This window comes from Danio rerio, chromosome 12, assembly GCF_052040795.2.
Source record: "Danio rerio strain M-AB ecotype USA chromosome 12, GRCz13ab, whole genome shotgun sequence".
Lineage (NCBI taxonomy): Eukaryota > Metazoa > Chordata > Actinopteri > Cypriniformes > Danionidae > Danio > Danio rerio.
This window is the reverse complement of record NC_141032.1, coordinates 13,905,001-13,930,944: the sequence shown is the minus strand read 5'-3', so window position 1 is coordinate 13,930,944 and position 25,944 is coordinate 13,905,001. Positions and strand designations below refer to the sequence as shown.

Here is a 25,944-nt window from a genome sequence, read left to right as displayed (position 1 = left end):
CCCCTTGTTGCTCATTTGCACCCAGAAACTGATGCATGACGTCAGAGTTAACAAGTAGATTGTCCTCTGAATGAAGATAAGTTGGACATGAGCCAAATCAATAAAACACTTAAAAGGGTGGTCCACTATGATGTCATATTTAAAATTTTATTTAATGTGTAATGTAGCTGTGTGAACAAACATCTCTAAATGTCATTTGCTTAACATTCAATGCAAAGGGAGAGACTTGGCTTTTACAGAGTTAGCTTACAGTGAACAAAGTTAGGGGACTACAAAAAAATACATCCAAGCTAGGGAGATCACAAATGCTTTGGGTTATGTGCATTCACCACACGCATATACCCCGGACAGAAAAGAGGCACTATGGTTATAGCAGAGAAAGCTAAAATGCCGTCCAAATGCTGCTATTTCCATGAAGCTTGTCCTGTTTCTGTATTTGGGGTTCCAAAAGGACATGACACAAAGAGAGACGTGCTTACAGTTAAATTTTAATTCATTCATTTTCTTGTCGGCTTAATTCCTTTATTAATCCGGGGTCGCCACAGCAGAATGAACCGCCAACTTATCCAGCAAGTTTTTACGCAGTGGATGCCCTTCCAGCCGCAACCCATCTCTGGGAAATATCCACACACACACACACTACGGGCAATTTAGCCTACCAAATTCACTTGTACCGCATGTCTTTGGACTGTGGGGGAAACCGGAGCACCCAGTGGAAACCCACGCGAACGCAGGGAGAACATGCAAACTCCACACAGAAAAGCCAACTGAGCCAAGGCTCGAACCAGCGACTTTCTTGCTGTGAGGCGACTGCACTACCTACTGCGCCACTGCTTTGCCCTAATTTGAATTATGTTCCAGAAAATAATAAAAATGTAAATAGCCATAATTTGACAGAATTGCTTGCGGAATCTCTCCCAGTTCAGTGCTGATTTCTGCGAAAACTCCTCAATAAAGGAGCAGCTCCAGCTATGATAGACAAAGCTGTAGATTGTGAGCCCCAACCTGTAAGAATTTTTATTTGTTAAAAAGAATCTATTACATGTGTAGTGTCTAGCGTTAATAGTATATTTTAGCAAGGACGTAAACTACAGGAAATGCTGTTTGGCACCGCTAACAATTTAGCTTTCATATTTATCAGGCAAACCCCTGCAAACACTCACAATCTTTACCAGCTCTGCAGTGTCTCTCTAAGCAGCTGCTTTCCTTACGTTCTACATCTCAAATAATGAACTCTCGAAAGGTATGTGAACGTCATTTCTTATACCTATTTATTCCAAATATATGTCAAAGACATTTGTCACATTTTACTATAGAGAGCAGAAGTGAGGTTCAGTTGTGTCCTTTTCATTTTCTGTTTGATTAAGGCTCAAACTGATACGGCTAACAGCTACTCTGACATAGTATTTACAAGGCGCAAAAGCATGTGATTCTTTTCCTGGTCATGTGGAGCCGATCCGCTAATCACAGCACATGGTGATAGCTGACCATCCAGAGCAGGGATGTGAAACTCAATTCCTGGAGGGCCGCAGCCCTGCACAGTTTAGTGTGACCCTGCTTCAACATACTTACCTGTAGGTTTCAAACAAGCCTGAAGGACTCAATTAGTTTGATCAGCTATGTTTAATTAGGGTTGGAACTAAACTGTGCTGGGCGGCGGCCCTCCAGGAATTGAGTTTGACATTCCTGATCCAGAGCCTCTGTCGGGCGGGCCTTTCGAAGGAAATAAAAAATATAACAGTTGTTTTCATGTTAGCTGAGTATCATATATAATCAAAGTAAAAAAAAAAAAGATAAGATGTCAGGTCAGCATATGTGTTTTATAGTCAATACTACATATTTCTATGAGGTTGGCAGTGCAACAAGCATCATAATGCACATAATGAACACTCTCCTATTTGATACAGAAGGCATAGTTGAACAACAAAGTGATTTTTACAGGGTTTATTCAAACCAATCTTGCTGCAGTTCGAAACTTTTTGATTTAGTGGCTAATTCGTTGGAATCCGTACGATCTAATTTGTACAATTTGTTATGATTTGCTCATCAACCAGTGAAGGTAGGGTTGGGTGCCACACCTTTTAAAAATCGTATATTCATACGAATTAGCCACTAAACTGACAAAACGTAAAACACTTACGTTTTCTTGTGAGATTAGGCTGGGTTTTTTGTGTTCTTGGAGCTTCATATGATTACAGTTGAACCACAAAAGGCACATAAGGTGTTAGAAATCATGATGGTTTTATACTCCCAGGAATCCATGTGCAGTTTTCTATTTATTTTATTTTGTCTAACTGATGCATCATAATGCTTCCCACAGAAAAAAAATATTTAAAAAAAATGAAATAAATATGAGAAAAATCTAATCTTTTTAGTGAAGATCGTGTAAAACTGTTTGTCTCCCCTCAAAAGATAAGGTGTCTTAAATGTATTATGTTTTAATCTGATGGTAAGTTTTATAAAGAGAATGGACAGGCAGATTTCTCATTTGTGACAGCAGTGGACCTCTGCATTTACTCCTCTCAGCAAACCTCAGATCTCAGCACACAAACAAAGAAAAAGTCACCATTGGTATGTGTACATGAGTGTCAGCAATGATATAATCTTGATGAATCTGGACATTACTTTCATTTTCTCTGTGTCCATCTGCACATCTGGTTTATTTCACATATGCAGACATGATGGTCATTTCTAATGTTCGTTTTAATATCAATTTCTGTTGTAACATGGAAATTAAAAACATCCTCCACACACACTTTGATATAAAGGATGATTTTAACATCAATACTGTGATGAATTTAAGAAAATAATAATGAGGAAAATGAAAGGTTTGATGCTCCAGAATTCATTTAGAAGGATTCTGAATTAAGACCCTGAATTGTTTATACCTTTGGTTTAGTTTCTTGGTTCAAAGTCAAACAAAGACTATATGCTCCTGCTTTTCTTAGCATTCAGACTTAATAATACAAGCATAAACAGATTTTATTTAGACTTTTTTTTTTTTTTTTTTATGTAAGTTTGCAGTGCAATTTACCTAATATCCAACACAAAGCTGTTTGCTTGTGTAACAAGAACATGATGATAAAATAAAAATGAGAAGAGACGTTTTTTTGGTATTAAAACAGTTTTATTTCTTACTATAAAATGATTTATTTTTCCTTAAAAGTCAGACCATAAAACCCCCATCATTACCGTTCAAAATGTCTTGTCTGTTTATCTATCTATCGATCGATCGATCGATCGGTCTGTCTGTCTGTCTGTCTGTCTGTCTGTCTGTCTGTCTGTCTGTCTGTCTGTCTGTCTGTCTGTCTGTCTGTCTGTCTGTCTATCTATTCGTTTACAATTACAGGTGTAGGGTATTCGTATTTGTTCCCACCACCGCCCCCTTTCACTTTGATACAAACCTGCTGTACATACCTATGCCCACCACAACCCTCTTCCCCTTAGGACATCTATCTTTCAACCTACCTACAGTATCTACCTATACCTACCTAACTATGCCCACCACCACCACCTTCCACTTGAAAGGACATCTATCTTTTAACCTACCTAGAACTTAATTACATATGCCTAGGCCTACATGGAATCTGCACGCACAGAAATCTGCAGTTTTTTAGCACATCGAGTCTATTTATGCACTTGTGTAAATGTGTGTAAATTTATACTTATTCACTTTTTAAATTAATTTCAGTAATATTATTGACTAATATGAGTGTTCATTTGATATATTTACAATACAGTTTGTAAAGTAATGTTTTCTGTCTTTAAGTAGATTTATGAGAAACTTGCTTTGTCTATTAAATAAGTGAATCTAGATGGATTTGCATGGTAAACAAAGTTAAAAAGCTTTTATTTGTTATTACATATAGGAAGTTTTTAGTTTCACACTCTCAAAATAATTCTGCATAAATCTGCAGTTTTTTTTTTTTTTACAAAATTTTCCATAGAAATACCAAAAAATGTCCGCAGATTCTGTCTGGCCCACCACCACCCCCTTCCACTTTGAAGGACATATCTTTTAAATAACTACCTACCCCCACCACCACCCACTTCCATTTGGAAGGATATCTTTTGACCTACCTATTTTTTTCTTTTGGAGAAAGTATATTTGTTTTATCTCAGCTAGAATAAAAGCAGTTTTTAAAAAAAAGCAATATATTTTTAGACTGTTTACAGAACAAACCGCTGTTATACAATGACTTGCCTAATTACCCTAACTTGCCTAGTTAACCTAATTAACCTAGTTAAGCCTTTAACTTGCACTTAAAGCTGAATAGTATCTTGAAAATATCTAATAAAATATTATGTACTGTCACCGTGGCAATGATAAAAAATCTATTATTAGAAATGAGTTATTAAAACTATTATGTTTAGAAATGTGTTGAAAAAAGAATCTTCTTTCCGTTAAACAGAAATTGTGGAAAAAACATACAGGCAGGCTAATACAGGAGTACCTACACGTACCTACCTGACTTCAATCATATAACTACCTACGCCCACCACCACCCTCTTTCTCTTTAAGGACAGCTGCTTCTTGAGAGCTTATTTATAGGTCTATTTGTGATGTACATCGAACGTTCGCAGATTCTAAGAACCCTCTGGTTCACCTTGTGTATTACTTAACCTCAATACAGATATAAAAATTAATATATTTAATATTCATGCAGGATAATTGCAAATTTTGTATTTATTAATTATTATTAATATTTATTATTGTTGTTATTACTTTGAGAATAGTAAACAAGTTCTTTTTTTAAAGTAATCATGTAACAGAAAATAGTTAATCACTAACGATTTTTTTAAAAACTTGTAGGGAAATATAATTAGTACTAAATTGGTTTAAGAAAAGACCCTTACTTTGTTTATTTTATTCTATTCTATATTTTTGAGCCATATATTTAAAAAATAAAATAAAAACGATGAAAAACTCAACAAACAACATATTAACTGTAGGCAGCCTAGTTAAACATGCCTTGTTTACATTTTTAGCAAGTGAAGTAAAGAAATAACACCTGTTATATGTTTATATATAAAAAATAAACATCATGGTTCCATTTTCTGAAAATTCTTATTTAATTTTGATAATTATTATTTTATTTTAGTCAGTTTTTCTTCAATTTTGAAGTTAATGAAAATGTTTTTTGACCAATAGTCTTTGACATATATTTGACATTTATTTATTCATTTATTAATTCTTTTCCTTTTGGGCTTAGTCCCTTTATCAATCTGGGGTCGCCACAGCAGAATGAACCACCAACTTAACCAGCACATGTTTACACAGTGGATGCTCTTCCAGCTGCAACCCATCACTGGGAAACATCCATACACACTCATACACAATGAACAATTTAGCTTACCCCATTCACCTGTAGCGCATGTCTTCGATCTTGTGGTGGAAACCGGAGCATCCAGAAGAAATCCACTCCAACACGGAGAGAACATGCAAACAAAAGTGCCAACTGACCCAGCCGAGGCTCGAACCAGCAACCTTCTTGCTGTGAGGCGATCATACTACCCACTGTGCCACCATGATGGCCCTTATTTATGTATGTATTTATTTATTTTTTTTACCATGAAACCTTTTTTTGCTGTCAGACTTGTCACGTTGCTGGATTAAGTTACTATTGAGTTCTGAGTGGTTGCTAGCATGTTGCTAGCATGATTCTAGCATGATTAACATGTTACTGGCATTTTGTTGAATGATTTCCATGTTGCTATCATGTTGGCAGCATCAGAATGTCACTGGCACATTGCTAGCATTATCCACATTTTACGTAAATGTTGTTAACATGATTAACATGCTATGGACATGTTGTTTTCTAACATTATTACTATGTTACTAGCATGATCTTAACATGATTAGCATGTTACTACTATGATGCAAATTTATTTTCATGTCTTAACAGATATTGACAGCTAACGTTCTCTGCAAGCTTGTGTAGCATATTGGAAGTCCTGTTTGTCAAAAGAACAATCCTGTGTCTCTAGAGTGTTCTCAAGCAGAGCTTGACAGCCCACATGGCAAATTTCTCTGGCCCACACAAAGTGACCTGATTGGTAGAATTTTTTCTTTAGTTAAAAATAATCTAAATGTATTTTAAAAGTAGGTCAAGGTAGGCCAAACTTATGTGGCCCACATATAATTTTTTAACATCTGGGCCAAATACTACATATGATATCTGGGCCAAGTCTTGTTTGCCACCTTAAAGGTGGTGCCACTTCTGTGAAACCCAGGCCATGTTTGGCCCACATGCAATATGCCAGTGCCAGACAGGGCAGGGCAGTGGTGCCAGCTTTATGCCAAATCTGGGCCAGAATTCTTTGCTACCTGGGAGTTACTAATCATCTACCTCTTCATGAAAGAACTGTATATTAAAAGTGTGCGTTTGATAAAATAAGTTGATTGTCTTCAGAAACTATTTTTATGTTAGTTTAAAGTCTTCAAATTCTGATAGCCATAATTAAATAAAGTAATCTAAATATTTGTATGTGTTTTAATATCCTGTTGAAATTGTAGCATCAAGCAAAGTTCATCAAATGAAAATGTTTGGTTCAAATATTACAATAGTTGGTCCTACTTTCCTAGCTCGCAGTTTGTCACTTGTGCTTTTTTTTTTTGACCACTTCATAGTTCAGTTTCTCATCGAATGTTCTGAGTGATCATTATCTAACATATCACGACCCTTTTAAGATTCTTTTCATTTGCTTTTCAACCATTCTCCCTCTCAGAGCTGTAATAAAGCAAAAGCCTATTGGCAGTATTTTATAAAGTGGAGGAGCTACTACATTTCCCACTCTGGACCTTATCATATCGTTCACATTTTGCACCACATGGTGTGCTGGTCTAAAATAGAGATGTGTGAAGGCGCATTGTTGTTGAAATAGGTGAAACTGAAATAGGCAGCGCCATTGACCAACTAAAAGCAGGTCTAAAGTCCAGCGTAGATTGCACCTATTGCGTAATACACACAGGATGTATAGCAATACAGAAATATCTTTTCATATGAAAACAAATTAATGGATAAAAATTTTACAAAAATGATTAAAAACCACATCCTCCATACCTTCTTTATGCCTCCATGCTTTTTTTTCAGTTCAATTTTCCAGTTATTTCAGACAATTTTCGTTTTTATATTGTTATTATTATTAACAGTATAAAAAAGCATTTATATATAAAAAGGACATATATATATATATATATATATATATATATATATATATATATATATATATATATATATATATATATATATATATGTTTAAATTAAAAACAAGTTTAGATCCATCTGTCGGTTTTGGAAATGAATGTGTCTCTAAATGGGGCATAAGAATAAGACGTGTGTTTGGATATAACTTTGAATTTTTTTAACCACACTTTGTTATTATTGTCCATTTATTTGTTTGATGGAAATTAGAACTGAATATAGAAATAGTTATCTTTGTGCCTAACAAACACAATTAAATATGTAGGCTAATGCATGTCTTCATGCATACAACAGTTTCCTAACCCACGAAAGGAGTAAAAGTAAAGAGAAAGTAAAGTGGCTGAATGGAGGAGGCTCATTCTTTATCCTCACACTGCAGACAGTCTGTTTTCCCACTAGTAAAACTTTCAGTTTTTCTACTTACAACACACGCCATGTAAATAGCAAATGCAACTGACTCTTAAAGGGAATGGAAGATAATACTCTGATTGGTTTAATGCACATTATATTCAAAACACACCCATAACTTGTTAAGAGAATGAGCACAACCTTGTTAGACCATGCACCAGGGCACAGATAGTATTTTTCCCTCCTTAAAATAGCAAAAGTGGATTCGGACCTGCCCTTTATGCTTTTGCGTCATGAGCTTTAGACTTTGTTCGTAGATCGTTAAAATAGAACCCTCTGTCTTCATGTTTCAGTTGAGATTACAGTACTTTAAATTTTGGGGGAAAAATGCACATTTCAAAGCACTTCATGGGATATTTAAAGATTATATAGTGCATGTTTATTTGATATTGGGCTCTATTGTATTTCGTTTTGACTCTTTTGAGCCATATAACTCCTATAGTAGGTCATATCACGACTCAACAAGTCACAATACTTGTCAAAATTTACAGTAAAAAAATAGTATGACAGTACATACATCCAATGTAAACGGGTTTTCTTGTGTGCCCAGGTGTTATACTTCAGTGAGTTACAGAGAGAGATTTCAAATATGATATTAAAGTCCAGCTTGTTTATTTCAAGTAAAATTGATGATGATATAAATTTCGATATAAATAGCACCTTGTAAATACAATTCATCAGGTTTGCCAATTAAAAATGTTAGTACACAATCTAAATATGATTTTTCAACCTTGAAAAGATAAAGTGCATTTCAGTTTTAGCTTCCACATAATGTTTGGATTTTATTGGGCTGCTCACTTCATTTCTTGAAAAATAAAATAAATTAATCAAAGAAACCCTAATTTTAAGAATTTTTAAGATCACTTTAAAGACGAATTTACTGATTACTGTACATGATTGTTTGTCATTGAAAAAATGGCAATAAATTAAAAATGTTTTACCAAATATACCATACAGTGCCAGCATATGTATGTACACCACCACAAATCTCTCATTTAAATTATTAAATATATCTTCTATTAGATGCTTTACAATGTTTATTAGTTTGGTCAGTACTGAAGCCAAATCTGGAACTAATCTAACTAAATAACTTACAATAATGATTCAAAAATTAGAAAAAGTAGCCTAAATGTATATGTTAGGGAAAATCAAATAAAATTTTCAAGAGAAACAAAAATATATACAGTATTGTTGAAATGTAGTTTGTAAATGTATTATATTCCCATTTCAAAAGATGTTCTGTGACTAAAAAAATAAATGCATAAATACATGCAAAATTATAATTAATAAATATTTACCTAAATGTACATTACCCATATTCACTAAGAAATGGATAAAAATATTCATTTTCAAAATGGGGTGTACTAAGTTTTGCTGAGAACTACATCTTTGGAAGGCGTTTGTCTTTAAAACTCATTGAAATGCATACAAATTCATTAAAATCAATTTCTTTACTGCAGGGACTCCCAAACATTTTGGAATTTTATCATACATCTTTGACATAACATAGGAAAGAAATACCTGTTGCCTTCATACCGGTTGTCTTGATCTTTAGATCAATATGGCACAAGAATATCTGTTCAAACCAATGATAACTTAGTGAGGTCAAACATAATCTAAAATACTTTAAACGTGTAACACAATAAATTGTTAAATAACTATATTTTTTTGTCATGTAATTTGAATAATGGACTGCAATTCTGAGCAATCTTTCCAGGACAGGTCTTAAGTTGTTGTAACATGGCTGTAACATGTAGAAACAATTCTAAATGACCAAACCATAAAATTGTGGAGACAGTGAAATTTTCACACAAACAAGATCTGTTAAAAGTTGTCTGTAGATTTATAAGTACAGTGCATCTGGAAAGTATTCATTGCACTTGTCTTTTTCTACATTTCTTAAAATGTTACAGCCTCATTCCAAAATGTATTAAATTAATTGATTTCCCCAGAATTCTACACACAATACCTCATAATGACAATGTGAAAAAAATTTTTTTTTTAAATAAAAACTTGAAAAATCACATGTATAGAAGTATTTACAGCCTTTAAATAATACTTTGTTAATGCACCTTTGGCAGCAAATACAGCCTCATGGCTTTTTGAATATGATGCCACAAGCTTGGCACACCTGTCTTTGGGAATTTTTGCCCATTCCTCTTTGCAGTACCTCTCAAGCTCTATCAGGTTGAATAGGAAGTGACCCTGTACAGCCATTTTCAGATCTCTCCAGAGATGTTCAATTGGATTTAGGTCTGGGCTCTGGCTGGGCCACTCAATGACATTCACTGAGTTGTTGTGAAGCCACTCCATTGACATTTTAAAGGTGTGCTTTGAGTCATTATCCTGCTGAAGGATGAATGATCTCCCCAGTCTGAGGTCAAGAGCACTCTGAAGTAGAAGTCTGCATTCCCGCGACTGTCCCGCGGGCGCCGCAGGACCCGACCAGATTTCTGCGGCGCGGGAATAAATTTCCGAATAAATCGCGGGAGCGGTCGGTAACGGGTTTAATTTGGGACGGAAGCGGGCTGTCTAGCAATATCGCGGATATTGCTATGCGAATAAGAGAGAGAGAGAGAGAGAGAGCGAGCTTTGCCTGTGTGTGTGCTTGGTGCTTGTGTGTGTGTATGTTAGTGCGCACGCGCGCGAATGAGAGAGAGAGAGAGAGAGAGAGAGAGAGAGAGAGAGAGAGAGAGAGAGAGAGAGAGAGAGAGCTTTCCCAGATAGCAATAGATTCTCGCCTGCCAGAGACTTACCACTCAGCCCGGCTCCGGCTGCCGGACTCCGGATGCTTGTGGACTCACTGCCCGATTCCGGCCCGAATCAATCGGGCCAGATGCGGCGGCCGTAAGTGAGCCGTAAGCGAGCATCCGCGCCGGAATCGGCCCGAGGGTAATGTGCGCTGCGGCCCGGAGCTGGCGCGACTCAGTATTTATATACCTTTAAATAAAACCTTTTGGTATAACATTGGTACTTGATACATGGTATTACAAGCCTTTGAGTTGATATAACAGCAAACGCCTGTGTGTCTGCTTGGTGCTTGTGTGTGTGTGTTAGTAGGTGCGTGCGCGTATGTGAGAGAGATTTGTTTGTGTGTGTGTGCTTGGTGCTGTGTGTGTGTGTGTGTTTATACAGACAGCTTGGCTGTCTGGACTGTATAGCTGGGGGATTTTCGGTTTTGTTCTCCCCCGCTCTTTAGCGGGATCGGGCACGGCGGCCAGAAAACGGGGCGGGTCGGGCAGCGGGACAATAAATTCTTAATATAAGCGGGAGCGGTCGGGTTCGGGCTAAAACCTGGCGGGTGCGGGATTCAAAATTTAGTCCCGCGCAGATCTCTACTCTGAAGCAGGTTTTCATTCAGGATGTCTCTGTACATTGCTGCTTTAATCTTTCCCTCTATCATGACTAGTCTTCCAGTTTCTGCTGCTGTAAAACATCCCAACAGCATGATGCTGCCACCCCCATGCTTCACTGTAGGGATGTTATTAGCCTGGTGATGAGTGGTGCCTGGTTTTCTCCAAATGTAATGACTAATATTCACTCCAAAGAGTTCAATTTTAGTCTCATAAGACCAGAGAATTTTGCAAGCAGGGAGTGGTTTCCATCTGGCCACTCTACCATACAGGCCTGATTGGTGGATTGCTGCACAAATGGTTGTACTTCTGTAAGTTTCTTCTCTTTCCACAGAAGAATGCTGAAGCTCAGATTTTTCTATAACCTTCCCCAGCCCTGTGCTTGAGACAATTCTGTCTCGTTGGTCTACGGCAATTCCTTTGTCTTCATGCTTGGTTTGTGCTTTAACATGCACTGTCAACCCTGGGACCTTATATAGACAGGTGTATGCCTTTTTAAATCATGTCCAATCAACTGAATTTACCACAGGTGAACTCCAATTAAGCTGCTGAAACATTTCAAGAATGATCAGAGGAAACAGAATGCACCTGAGCTCAAATTAGAGCTTTTTAAAAAACTTTTTTATTTGCAACAATTCAAAAAAATCTTATTTCACATATGGTGTATTGTGTGTAGCATTTTTTAGGATTTTTTTTTAATAAGGCTGTAACATAAACAATGTGGAAACATGAAGCACTGTAAATACTTTCCGAATCAACCATTGTCAAATTCAACCACGGTCAGTGTCTTATAATGCATCTTGAAAGCATATAAATGGAAAGCATTCATGAATCAAAAGCTACAGGCAACTGTTAATTGTTTTAAATATCATAAATACCATATTCATCAGGACAGTGATATCCCTTTAACCATCGTAAATCCTCCAGCATGCCCCAGTGTAAGTACAGTATAGACAGAACGACCATGATGTGCATAATCTGATGACTATTTAGCCAGTAGTCAAACCGTCCAGGACTGAATCGCTCAGGAAAGCGGGAAACATTGACAAGTCCTCCAAACATTGCCAGAGCATCCATGGTGAGGTAGAGCTGAAGGGAGGAGGGGCTTCCTCTGCCTGGACCAATCAGACGAAACATAAAGAGAACAAAGCGGAAGCCTGCCTGCCAGATGAAGGACTGCAGGCGGTGTATGTTACTCTCTGCAGTGAGAGCGCAGTGAACACCATAGCCAGAGAGGAGGAGATACGCTAACATCGCCACTTGACGGGTGATTGGGTGACACAACAATGTGATGTGAATGATTGGCAGAGCACCTGGAAAAACAAAAGGGAACTTTATTGGCCCTTGAATAAAAAGAAGCAAAAATTCTGGTATTTAACCGTTTATGGACAACTTTATGATCATGTCACCCTGATTAAACCTGTTAACCTGGTTAACTTTTTAAGGGACACAAAAAAAAAAATAATAATACAATTTAAAATGGAAATATTCTGAATATGAAACAGTACTAAATTAGTGGTTGACAACAATTGTGGATTCATTGTATTAATTACTAGAATCAGGTTGGACCTATTTTTTTGCCAAAATTCTTTGTGCCTTGTAAGTTCAACAAGGAGATCCATACTAAAATATACCAATGCAGATTTTTAGCAGTACATCTATAATGCACAATTTGTCGTTGACACATATTAAAGTGCCCCTGTTATGGGTTTTTGAAAATGATCTTCCCATGAAAATGACTTTCTCTGAAAGTGCTCCTTGTTTAAATAAATATTTTTTTTTAAATAAATGATTCGACATCATCATTCTCGCAGATCTTTTGCCGTCGACACGAAACAATACCAAATATCTTCTGTGTCAGATCTGGTAAAACTTGAATGCTCCTTTCCCTTCAAACTAGAGTGCAGGTGTTTGTGGGACTGATCATGACTGAAGATGAGTGAACATTAATGAGTGAACGTTCTGGTGACTAATTCAACAATCTACCCTGCTATGGGGTATTCATCGGCCGTTTGTTAAAGGAAGGATTAGAAAAAATATTGACAAATGGGATTCTGTGTGAGCTTGACAGGAAATTGCAGTACACAATTCATGGATTAGTTTCTTCATCCATTACACAAGTGTAAGCGTAATTAAAATGTGCCTCCTTGTTTTCTCTAGCTTTCAACATATGTATTTAATTGTGATTTGTTACTTGTAATCGATCCATGCAACTTGTACTGTATCTGGTTAATTATATTCTCTAAAGCCACGCTGAAAACACAACATGTGCTCTTTGTTTACGGATTTAAATGCGTTTGTGAGTTCGCGATCTTTAGACGTTTCTCGTTGCTATTGCTATGGTCAGCTGTTCCTACACACATTCAAAATAGTTCAGACTTTGCCACTGAATGGGTTAATACTGAATATGTGTTGTTGTTTTTACTTATGGTTAAGAATAGAGCAATAAGCTGGTGTTTAACTGCACTGCTTTAATGCACTCCAGCATTGGGCTCACACATATACTCTGCACTCTGACTACTTCAACAATGTTGATTCGCCCTGGTGGGCATTTCTCTCTGTCTTGAGCTGAACACAGTTGACCAATCACAACAAACTGGGTCATCGGACCAATCAGCGCAGATTAGCTTCATGCTAAGGAGGTTTGGGAACAAATGAATCACTGAACAAATCATATGGGAGTCGTTGGTAAAATTAGGTAAAAATTAATTCTAATTATTAGACAATGAAAGTTTTTTTGACCTTGCATACATAAAAGCCTGTTGTTGGAGATCCCAAAACCAAAAAACTTTTTTGTTGCATAATAGGGGCTCTTTATTGGTACTCTACTGGAATGTGGTGACTTTTGGTCACACTGTCATGCTCAAGTAACCATTTCAAAATATGCAACATGGCATGTTATCCTACTGGAAATGGTCATTACAAGATGGATACTCTTAAAGGGCACATAGTTTACCCCTTTTTTATGATTTAATAATAGTATTATGGTTCTTCTGAGTGAGCCAGTTTAGGTCCAGTTCAAAACACAGTTCAGATGTTTTTATTATAATGTGTTAAAAAGTGTCATGTTGGGGGCATGTACACAGTTTGTTGTTTTAGGAGCATGTTGCTTCTCATGAAAAGTAGTTTCAGCTTCCCGTTTAGTGTAACAAAGGGGCCAGAGCCAAGAGCTAACCATTCTGTGTTTGCAACAGACAGGCAGACAGATAGAAAGAGCAGGAGTGAAAGGATCAGCATTCAGCCGTACATGCACGACTCGGACACAGACCAAGCAGAGTACAAAATCATTTGTGTCTTTCTATAGTTTTACAGACAACTGTGTGCTAGTTTAAAGTGCCGAGCTAGTACACCGAGACTAATAACCACGCACACTGAATTAACTTTGACTGAGGCACCGGATGCGCCGTGACAGGGCACACCAGACACTCTCTGTGATGCGGCAGAAACATAAAGTGTCCCAAATTGTCGCGCCACGCATTCTAGAGCTCCAAACGCAGGCCTCCATCAGGGTAAACACAACGGCAGCTGTCCGAGGCTGACCCAGCCGCCGGCTTGAAGTGCCATTGTGTGTACCCTGACAGAAACCCACGCCCAGAACTCCAAAATGCATGGTGCTGTGTAAGTGTCGCGCCATGCAGAGCGGCGCTTCTGGTGTGCGACCAGCAGGCAAGTTATATTATTTCCAATGGAGAGATGTGCACATGAAGCAACCAATGCGCTTGCACTTTTCTAGCTGCACCTAGTTAAGATCACAGGGAGCTTCTGTGACCTCAAGAAATGCAAATGGCTTAAGTTTAAGGTAGACGCAATGAAAAGTACACATATTTGCAAACCTACCTAATGATACAACCAATAATTCCGATTAGAGTGATAATGAGGATAATATTGATTTTGTGTTGAGCCCAATAAGCCTTACATCTAAAAACAATGCAAGGGTGTTCCTTTAGCGATTTCGCTTTGACTCACACGCTGAAAATGGCAGAATTGAATCAACAAACTGAGGATATGATAATGCGCCTGTCAATCAATATTGGTGGGCGGGGGGACCGCACTCCTACGTCAAGTTGCGGTCGCTCTGAAAACTGCTCCAATTGGTCCACCGTTTTTATGTTGTATAATTGAAAAAAAGGACTGTGTGTGCTTATATCACCAAAATATGACGGTCTATGCACTATACTTACACACATGTCTGTCCAAACAGCTTGAAAAGTAGATTTTTTTTTACCATAGGTGCCCTTTAAATGGTAGGAAGGGAGCCAACAGAATTTTCACAACCAGCACCTGGCTGAACAATTTTTATGCACTTACCATTCAAGGCAGGGCAAATCTGTGTTTTATGTTGTTTATGCCAAATGCTGACTCTTTTTCTTAGCTGACAGCAGTGTGAGATGTGGTCTTCTGTAGCTCATTTGTTTCAAGTTTGGGTTATGTATGTATTCAGAGATGTTCTACTGTTGTTTTTCTTTGTATTGTGGCCCTCAGAACTATAGCTCATTGGACATTTTCTCTTTCTCAAAACTATGTATTTATTTATGCATCCTGTGTATTTATTTATTCATTCCTTTCCAAAAATATTATCCTAATCTCTGCCCTAAAAATATAACTATAACCTAATTTTTACTGTAACTGCAATGATTGGTGGAAATCAATGTAAAAGAGGGACTGTAAACTTCGGTCCTGGAGAAGTTGGTACACTGGTACACTACACTTCTTGCCCCATAGACTTCCATTTATATGCATGCAAATGCATCAGACTAGAAACGCAAGCTTGGGCTAGAAGTTTCGCAGTTCGCTGCATTGGAAAGTTCAAGCTTGGTGAACTCTGACCTGCAAAATCACATCACGTGATTGCGTGAGACCAATAGAAGATCAAAGCATGACCTCACTGGACACAAATTTAAAATACTGACTAGTAGCTCGCTTTTTTTAAATGTCTAACCATCTTGTGTAATCCCGCCCCTTTTCGCAGTCCTGTACGACAGAATTTCACAAACTCAAACTCTAGATTGACCACAGCATTATGCTCCGACCCTAATCAAACACAACTGAAGAAGCTAATAAATGTTTCTATCACCCAGTGTTCATGCCTATGTTGAGGTATCACATGATAAATGAATCATGAAAATCCATATTTTGAATGAAAAAAAAATCTATTTTAAGTTTGAAGTAGTTAGTGGGCATTTTTATTTGTTATTTTTCTGTGGATCTTCTTCGAGGTAAAGGTTTTGGTTTCATTTTTTAAAAGAAAAACTTATTTAGGTCATGAATGGACCAAACTTCAAGGACTTGTATTTGTTATATTGTTTCATTTATGTTACTTCCTTGCCCCCTAGATCAGGGTTCTAACAGTTAACATTACTACAGTCTACTAACAACTTAATAAAAATATACTCAATTCACACTTTTTTTTTTTTTTTGCAAACTTGCAAAACCTGGTTTATGTTTTCAAGATCAGTGGAAAGCTACAGGCAGAGTGTTTGATTAGATTTGGAGCTAAACTGTCGGATAGTGGCCCTCCAGGATCTAAGCTGCCTATCAAGAAAATGTTGATTTAGGGATCTGTGCTTACCAAGAGTGTTGACAAGGCAGACACCAAACATGTCGAAGCACAGAAGCGTGTCATAAATAGGTGCTCCACCTTCATGGTTCATGAAAAGATGGTAGAAGACAGAACAGATGGTGGGTGACAGACAAGCCAGATAATGCACAATACCAATCCACCACTCGTCCACTTCAGCCCATGGGATACTCACAGGCAGAAACAGCAAAAAACAGATGAAGGGGACACCTGATGAACAAAACACCAGAAAGGTAACATGTTACACATGACTGGTTTTGAATTTGTGAAACTCCTAAACTGTTGCAACAATGTTGGCACAGCAAGCCAAACAACTGTAGGGCTCAATGCAGAGCCAAATGTGGAGCTAGACCTAGTTCAGCCTTTCCTCTTGGGAACTTATGGGTAAAGCTTGTTAAATTTTAAGAAAAGAACAGGGGTAGGCAAATCTTATGGAGAGCCATAGTTCTGCAGAACCTAGCATAAACCCTATATAAATACACTTGAACAATTGAGCATTACTTGAAAGCTACAGGCATGTGTCTGGATCAAAACTCTGCAGGACTATAGAGTGTGTCCTCACTGCAACATGTAGCATGATGACATTCTAGATCAGGTACAATTCAATTATCCATGCTTCAGGACCAGCTAAACCTGAGAATAAATAGGGCTTAGAGAATGGGGCTGGATAGCTGAGGAGAGAGAGAGGAGAGACAGAGAGAGGGCAGAAGGGGGAAAAGGTTCGGTTCTCCAAACCTATTGCCACTCTGTCCTCGACAGGAGATTCGCCGACGACATGTCTTCTGGTGACTTCTGGTGTCTTCTGGCTCTTTCAGCTAGTGGATTCTTTCCCCTTTCGGCTCCGCTCCTGCTTCAGTGGACAATAGTAGGCTCTGGCTCTTGGCAGACATGGGTGACTCCCCCGGCCTTCTCTTGAGATGGCTCTCAAGGCTCTTGTGGTGAGTCTGATGTCCCCTGCTCCTCCCCATGCTGGGAGATGGCTGCAGACTCTTCATCGCCGCCTCTCGCCACCCTGGCACCTTGGGGCAGACTAACGTTTTTCTCCTCTGCTCGGTTATCTCCTGAACACTTGCTCTTCCTCTCAGCAGTGAGGGGATCCAGACAACATGACCGTGAAGAAGGAGGCAGAGGACCGACACACTTTAAAGTTTTTTAATAATAATAAAAAACAAATCAAATGGACAAACAAACTGAAGTCAACCATCACTTAATATGTCTGGGCCCGGTCCTCTCTCGTCTGGCATTGGTGTCTCTCCTCCTTTACAATTTCAAGGCTCCTACGTGAGACACGAGACAGGTGATGCATCCAGGTGTCTCTGATTACCTCACTCACACCACCCGTCTTGTACACCCTCACTTCTCTCAGCCCCGTCTCACTTACTACAGTGTGTTCTTAACATCTAGATCTACAACTGCCCCAACCCTAAACTCAACCATCACAGAAACGGCCTATGTATAGAACCTGATCCATGTCATCATCCTACAGACTGCAGCGAGGACATCTTGGGTCTATGGCTCTGCAGGCATTTATAGAAAATTAAATACATTATAAAATAGTACCAGAGATGTATAGCAACAAAGTAGAACTACTTCACTACTGTACTTAAGTACTAAAAGGCAGTATCTGTACTTTACTAGAGTATTGTTTTTTTCTCCTACTTCCACTTTTACTTCAGAACATATTTTCCATGAGTTTAATACTTTTACTCCAATAGATTTTTTATGGGCTGCAATGTTACTCGTTACTTGGGCTGTCAAAATTATCGATATTGGTTCAGTAATAAATCCTAACCAGTTATTACGTACTGACGTCCTTTATCTCCTATGCACGATGTCGCAATACTATGGCGAAGGCCGGAGGCGAGGGCGAGTGAAGGCGGCATAGCACATAAGCTGCTATTTCACTACTATCTATTTTGCTATCTCTCCCTCTCTCTCTCTCTCACTTTGGACGTTTGTCCCACTGGTCTGTTTGTGACGTAACTTTTCCTCTCCTCTTGGCTGTTAAAGCCATACTTGTGGATCCTGACACGAGCGTGCCTGAGGTGCGAGTTTTCTCCACTGTGTCTATTATGGATTACCTTTGATAACCGCGTATTATGCGCAAAGACATTAGCCGTTGCTGTTCTTCCCGCCATCGGTGAACAGCGATCGCAGCTCTTTCTGTTGAGAAGGTGAAGACTATAACCAATCAAAGACGTGTAAGACCAAATTTAGGGTACAGTTCATAAATCTTACTGCTGTATTAAAGAACAAAATTGTATTACAAATAACCCTTTTAACTGTCACACCAAGAAAAAAGCAATAGAATTTTTTATTGCATTTCTTAACCCCTCATGTCACTAGTTAACACAATCAATGCATTTTTTTTTAACACATTCCATAATTTTAAAAACATCAGCCTCTACTGAATAATTGAGATGTTGGTTTATGGTCAAAGTACCAGAATTAATAAAAATACTGTAAAAATCAGAAAATACGAAATGTAAGACCAATTTAATTAAAAACAATCAAAATAAAAAATTTTGAAAACTAAATCATAGCCATAAGCCATAAAATATGAAAGATTTTTATTTAACACAGTAATATACATGTTTTCTTTTTTTTTTTACAATAAAATAAAAATCAAGTGAATTAGTGCGACAGGATTTAGTTTGCTTGTTTAGTTTAGTTTAGATATAATTCGTGACCTCATGTTTTTATTTTATATCACTTCTCGCATGTGTTTTGTGGTGAGACGTAGTTTGCAGACAGAGACAAGAATCGCCAATTCTTCCTATTTTAAAGTCATACAGTGTGAAACACCCTGTTGCCGATCCATTCTGCAGTGTAATAATAGCACCAACAGAACGCTACCCCAGATGGTCATGCAGTGTGAAAACATCTGTAACACGACTACTTTGAAAATCATGCAGTCTGAAATCGGCATAAATTGCCAGGGCCCTATGCACTCTGTCCCTCTTTCCTCCTAGCAACGCGCCTGATCCCATCTATTTAGATGTTTTTGTGAAAATGTCAAAACTGATAAAGCTGTTACATTGTCTCACTTATTGATACTTAATTGTAGAACAGGAAAGGTCCGCAAGACAGCATTTGAACTCTGGATACCCGCACTTCCCACAAGGCTATATTGCTGAACATTGCGTTCAAGTTTTAATCAAGTTGATAATTCAGAAACCTTAAAAATTTTAATCAGATATGATAGCCAACTGTAGTCTTTATAGGATTAACATGGCATTAAGTAGCAATGAAATGGAGGTTAAAATTGTCTTTTATTCGCTATAGTGACGTGCATCCACTTGAAAATGTTCTGAAGAAAAAAATGTAGGGCAGTGCATTATTTCATTCTTTGGGAATCGGTTGAATTCTTGAAAGACGAGCAAAATGAGGGAAGGTTGAACGAATGGACAAATTCAGCAGAAACAAGATGCCCACTCATATGCCTGCCCTAAAAGAATTCCATTTGACCAGGAAGTGAACAAAAGTTGCTTTGAGTTACAGTAATTGATTAAAGTACTATACTATATATAGTACATATAAAAACAAGAAAAGTAAAGTTTGATTTCATATCAATTTTAAAATTACTTAATTCTTCCCTGGGTTTTGCTGACAAGGCTGAAGGCTAGTCCTAAACTAAATTGCATGCTTGAGGGCAGCCAGGTGAGATATCTTACAATACGCCCACCGGTAATGTGATTTTCTAAGTCATTTTTATTAAAGCTGTTTAAACACCCTTATTTAATTAAGTCCTAGCCCTAGCTCAACCCTGTTTGAGAAACTGGGCCACCACATTCGAATCTAAAGTCTAAAACATATTTAGGAATTTCCTAAATGTATACCTCCTATTTTTTCATGCACTTTTACTAACCACAGAAATTATACAGTATTACTTCCAGGACAGCAGTTCCCTAACAAGGATTAGATGTAATCCCGTGTAATGCTACTTAGACACCCATTTGAAGAGGGTTAGTGGGTGAACAGTGGAGAAAGTAGTTTTACATTACACGATCAGAGGTTTCCTATCTCTTAAAGCCTTCTTTTAATTCAGTAAAACATGGCACTACAAACGCCAAGGTCATGGGGTTGATTTTCAGGGAAAGCAGGAGCAACTTACTTTTAACTCAAATAGTAGAGCATGGGTTCTATTCTTGCCCAGTGCCAATGTTTCGGTAGCTATTAAAGCCGTCCTGTAACTTAATCTGTTGAATGTCACAGCAGAACACTGCAAATGCCAAGGTCATGGGTTCGATTCCCAAGAAAAGCAGTTATTGCAATCTTTACATGTTCAAATTAAAACAGTAGAACATGGCACCACAAATGCTAAGGTCATTGGTTTAAATCCCGGGGAAAGCTAAAACAGTTAAGAGTTACAAGTTCACAGAGTTTATTTTCTCGACAGCCACTGTATATTCATCTACTTGTTTCAAACTATTAAAGCCTTCTTTTAAATCAAACAGTAAAAGATGACACTACATATGGCAAGGTCATGGGCCTGATTCCCTTGCAAAGCAAGAATTGATGTAATGTAAACCTGAATGCTTAATGTCACAACAGAACACTACAAATGCCAGTGGAATTGGCTCAATTCCCAAGAAAAGCAAAACCAACAACAATAATAATAAAATTATAATAAGAATGTTAAAAACTTTACACGTTGACATTGAAACAGTAAAACATGGCACGACAAATGCTGTGGTCATTGGTTTGATTTCCAGAGAAAACTAGAATAGATAAGAATCACCTTCAGGTTTCTTTTCTCCACAGCCACTGATTTTTTTTATCAATTTGTTTTAAATTATTAAAGCGGTACTTTATTTAAATAAGTAGATTATGGCAGTGCATGGCAAGGTCATGGGTTTGATTTTCAGGAAAATCAAGAATTAAAGAAACGCATTTCTGAATGCTCAGTGCCAATGCTTTAGGACAGGGATCACCAAACTTGTTTCTGGAGGGCCGGTGTCCTGCAGATTTTAGCTCCAGCCCTAATCAAACACACCTGAACAAGCTAATCAAGGTCTTACTAGGTATACTTGAAACACCCAGGCAGGTGTGTTGAGGCAAGTTAGAGCTAAACCCTGCAGGGCACCGGACCTCCAGGAACGAGATTGGTGACCCCTGCTTTAGGGGATATTAAAGCCGTCCTGTAACTTAAACAGTAGAATTCTTTAGCAGAACATTATAAATGACAAGGTCATTGGTTCAATTCCCAAGAAAAGCAATAATATTAATTTCATTTAATTTCTTATTCATCCCCTTTTCCGGCAGCAGGTTGTGGAGGCAGCAGGCTTAGGAGAGAACCCCAGACACTTCCTCTAGCTCCTATGTGGTGATCCCGAGGCATTCCCAGGCCAGCCAAGAGACATAGTCCCTCCAGCGTGTCCTGGGTCTTTCCCGAGCTCTCCTCCGGGAGGGACATGCCTGGAACACCTCCATAGGGTAGGCATCCAGGAGACATCTGAAACAGATGCCCGAGCCTCCTCAGCTGACTTGATGTGGAGGAGCAACGGCTCTACTCCAAGCTTCTCCTGGGTGACAGAGGTCCTCACCCTATCTATAAGGGTGCGCCCTGCCACCCTGTGAAGGAAACTTATTTCAGCCACTTTTATCCAAAATCTTGTCCTTTCAGTCATGACCCAAAACTCATGACCATAGCTGAGAGTAGGTACGTAGATTCCCAGTAAATCAAGAGCTTTGACTGTCAGCTCAGCTTCTTCTCTACTATAACGGACTGATACATCGACCGCATTACTGCAGCCGCTGCACCAATCCGCCCGTCAATAATAATAAATGATTAATAATAATCTTTACTCGTTGAGAGTGTAACCTGAAAACATAACACCACAAATGGGAGGGTCATTGGTTTGATTCCCAGAGAAAGCTAGAACAAATGTTTAGAAAGGTCCTTTTCTAGACAGTCTGTATTTTCATCACCTTGTTTCATATAATTAAAGCCTTCCTGTAACTCACACAGACCATGGCAAGGTCATGGGTTTAATTCCCAGGCAAAGCAAGAACAGATTACAATTTTTGGTTACACTTTGATGGTCCGTTTAATGAATTTAACTTACATTGCAACTAATTTTCATTAGGTTATAAGTAGACTGCTAGGTTGGGGTTAGGGTTCGTGTAAATTGACATGTACTTCCAAAGTTTCCTACTAATACTCAAATACACCATCAAAATAAAGTGTTACTCAATTTTTTCTTACATATTGAGAAGGTTCCAATCCTCTGAGTCAATCACTTGATTTTAATAACCAATTCATACTTAAAACAAAACTGCCTGCAACTATGTGTATACCTGTTTATTATACATATTGTCAACACTGCCAATTTTACATTTTGCTGTTTTTTTTTTGTTTTTTTTTGAAAGTATGTTGTTGTATGTTGTAGTATTTTGCACTGTCTGTATTTTGCGCTATTGTTGTATTCTGCACTGTCTGGAGCCACACGTGCTGCTGCTGATGTGACAATAAAAGTGATTTGATTTGACATTGTTTCAATAACTTGAACAGCTTAAAGAGGTAAAAATGGCACTACCAAGGTCATAGTTTCGAATCCCAGGGAAAAGATGAACAGACAGAAATTCTCAATTATGTTAATCGGAGACTTCTTTTACTGTTCTTAACAGCCAGAATTTCATCACCCCATTTCGGTAACTCAAAGCTTTCCTGTAACTCAAACAGTGGAGCATGACATTATTAGTGCCAAGGTCATGAGTTCAGTTTCAGGGGAAAGCCAAAACAGAAAAAAATTAATAATTTGAAAGTAATCCATGTTACTTTTGTTAAGTGTCTCCCATATTTGTAAATGCAACATCTCCAATCCACTGTGAAAATGCTTTTTTAACATCTAAAACAAATCTTAAATCCAGAACCATTTCCTAGACAAGCAAAAAAAAAAAGGTCTTCCTTTAAGAAATAAGTTTTTTCTTTAAAACAAGTCAAATAAGATGCCAAATGGTGAGCAAATTAATCTCGTTTTTCATTTGAAACCAGATGTTTTGCTAAAACAAAAGATAAATAACTAAAGATAAAAACTGACATTTTTATTGCAGTGCAGTAGAATGAAGCATACATTATCAAATTAATACATTTAATTTTTAACATACGGTCTGCAGAAAAGCTGTACAAAATTATTTTGTATGCTAAACACTTTTCAGACATGCAAACTGTGCAATTTATTTTCCATACCATGTGTATAGATGTTCCCAAATTCATTGTGGAGATAGAATAAACTTCGCAGACACTCTCTGCAAGTGGATATAGGCCGGTATCCTGTATGGACATACTTGTTGAACTGAAGATGTGGTGGTGAACTCTTAAAATCCAGAAGTTTCGGTCCAGTAAAATAACCCATAGCAGAATATGAAATGCGCTCAGGTGTCCTTAACCACTCTCCAAACTTTCCTTCGCATGGACAGCCTACAATCTCTTTAAATGGCTTACATCAAGCTAAAAGTGTGCAGTTAGCTAGTGCTATCTAGTGTTAGCAAAAGTTGTGACTTTATGCCACCCGAGCCCCATCATCTTGGAAGTACCGGCAGGTAGAACTGCAGCAACCTGTTGCTTGCAGAGGAGCTGTGGGTCAATTTACTCCTACTTAGTGTCGTAGCCAATCAGTGGGCAGCAGTCAGGCTCAGCAGAGGTCGGCTCATGGAAGATTAGAGTTCCTTAAGTACAACCCTACTGGTAGACTTCCACACGTGCGTTTCATTTCTTATCGGATACATTTCCAAAAATTGTTCATATGATAATCCCATTTGCTTTCTACTATATAAGAGATTATTAGTGCAGAGAAAGAATGACAGTTAGATTAATATACATTTTTATTTATTCAAAACCATTCATGGGCCTTGCCCCAGGATACTAAAGAAATAAATAACAATGGCTTTTAGAAACAAATAATAGTATTTAAAAAAAACTGATCTACATAAAACAATACAGAAAAAAACTGTACGTGTTTGTAAATTATGGAATAAAAAAATGCAAAAAGACAGAAATATGCAATATAGCTATAGTTATATTTAATCTAAAATGTCTTTTGTACAAGCAGCTGTTTATTTTTATAGTAAGGAATCAAAACACAAAATTAGAGTTTAACAAATATTCCCATTAAGAAACAGAAAATGTACAACATCCACCAAAAAAAGAAGTGTAAAATAGAGACATCGAGTGAAAACCACAGTTTTGCAGTTTGATCTTCAAAATTACCCTAAAAAGAGAAAAAGATATCAATGTTATGTACATAATTCAAGCTTTATAAATGTTAAATGTGACCATGGGCCGCAAAACCTTATGTTTTAGCTATATGTTAGCTATATTTGTGGTACAAGTAAAAATGCATGATAGATTCTTATTTTATATGAAAAATCATTAGAATATTAAGTAAGAATCATCTTCCATGAACAAACTTAGCAAATTTCCTTGTGTAATTATATCCAAACTTGTATTTATTGATTAAAACATAATGAGGACAACTTAAAATGCGACTTAAAATGTTCTTAATATTTAGATTTCTTTTAAATTTCAGATTTCTAATTTTCCAATAACTATCTTGGCCGAATACCATGGCTGGTTTTGTGGTTTAGGGTCCCAAATATGCATAAACATTACCCATACCTTGGTATTTATTTCCAAAGAATCCACTTAATTTGTATTTGCCTTCCTTTCCTGTTAAAAAGAAACAACTTTTAATGCACAATCGTCTGAGTTAGCTGACATGTGACTAACTTTACCTTTTAAACTAAGTTTAAACTAAGCATCAGAATGTTGAAGAAAGCTGGTTAGCAGTTTCTGAAACATACAAACCAGCCAATTTACTCAAACCATCCATAGAGTTTACAAAATGAGGTAACACAAATTTTATATCACTATTTTAGTGATATAAACTTTATAATACAGTTTAAGTCAGAATTATTAGCCCCTTTGATTTGTTTTTTCTTTTTAAATATTTTTCAAATGATGTTTAAAAGGGCAAGGAAATTTTCACAGTTTGTCTGATAATATTTTTCTTCTAGAGAAAGTCTGGAGTTTTTAATTTTTTTAAAAACATTAAGGTTAAAATTATTAGCCCCTTTAAGCTATATTGTTTTTTGACAGTCTACAGAACAAACCAACTTATACAATAACCTAATTACTCTAACCTGCCTAGTTTATGGAGTCAATCTAGGGCCATATATACTTGCCAAATAAAAGAAATAATAAATGCAAACCTCCAAAATTTACAAAGCGAAAAATAATTTAAGGACTAAAAACACATTTTGCAACAAAAATAAAGAACAGCAAAGGGAAAATTAAGCTTTGAGAAATAAAGATGAAATTTGCAAACAAAAAAGAACTGCAAAAAAAAAAAAAAAAAAAATCAAGCAGTGCAAAAAATAAAATAAAAATAATAAAAAA

At 37.3% G+C, this 25,944-nt stretch overlaps 2 protein-coding genes across 5 annotated transcripts in view; both read right to left on the bottom strand.

The window, feature by feature from the left end:
* Positions 1–8,204: 8,204 nt before the first annotated feature.
* Positions 8,205–24,403, bottom strand: paqr4b (progestin and adipoQ receptor family member IVb). Of its 4 annotated transcripts, none has more exons than XM_087276003.1 (5): positions 23,737–24,403; positions 16,720–16,754; positions 16,536–16,604; positions 10,953–12,279; positions 8,205–10,004 (listed from the first exon to the last, which is right to left on the bottom strand). In XM_087276003.1, exons 1-4 carry the CDS (start codon positions 23,900–23,902, stop codon positions 12,214–12,216), a joined length of 336 nt encoding a protein of 111 aa, XP_087132129.1. In that variant the 5' UTR covers positions 23,903–24,403; the 3' UTR covers positions 8,205–10,004; positions 10,953–12,213. The 4 variants fall into 4 exon arrangements, with proteins under 4 accessions (XP_087132129.1, XP_087132128.1, XP_087132127.1 ...); XM_087276002.1 differs by having other exon boundaries at positions 8,211–10,004; positions 10,953–11,324; positions 11,410–12,279; positions 16,536–16,754; XM_087276001.1 differs by having other exon boundaries at positions 8,211–10,004; positions 16,536–16,754.
* cmn (calymmin) overlaps positions 24,359–25,944 on the bottom strand; it is a gene marked incomplete in the record, with an annotated part of 48,248 nt that continues 46,662 nt past the window's right edge. Inside the window, 2 exon segments of the mRNA NM_131014.1 lie at positions 24,359–24,757; positions 25,165–25,215. Coding sequence (NP_571089.1) covers positions 24,753–24,757; positions 25,165–25,215 — 56 coding nt within the window.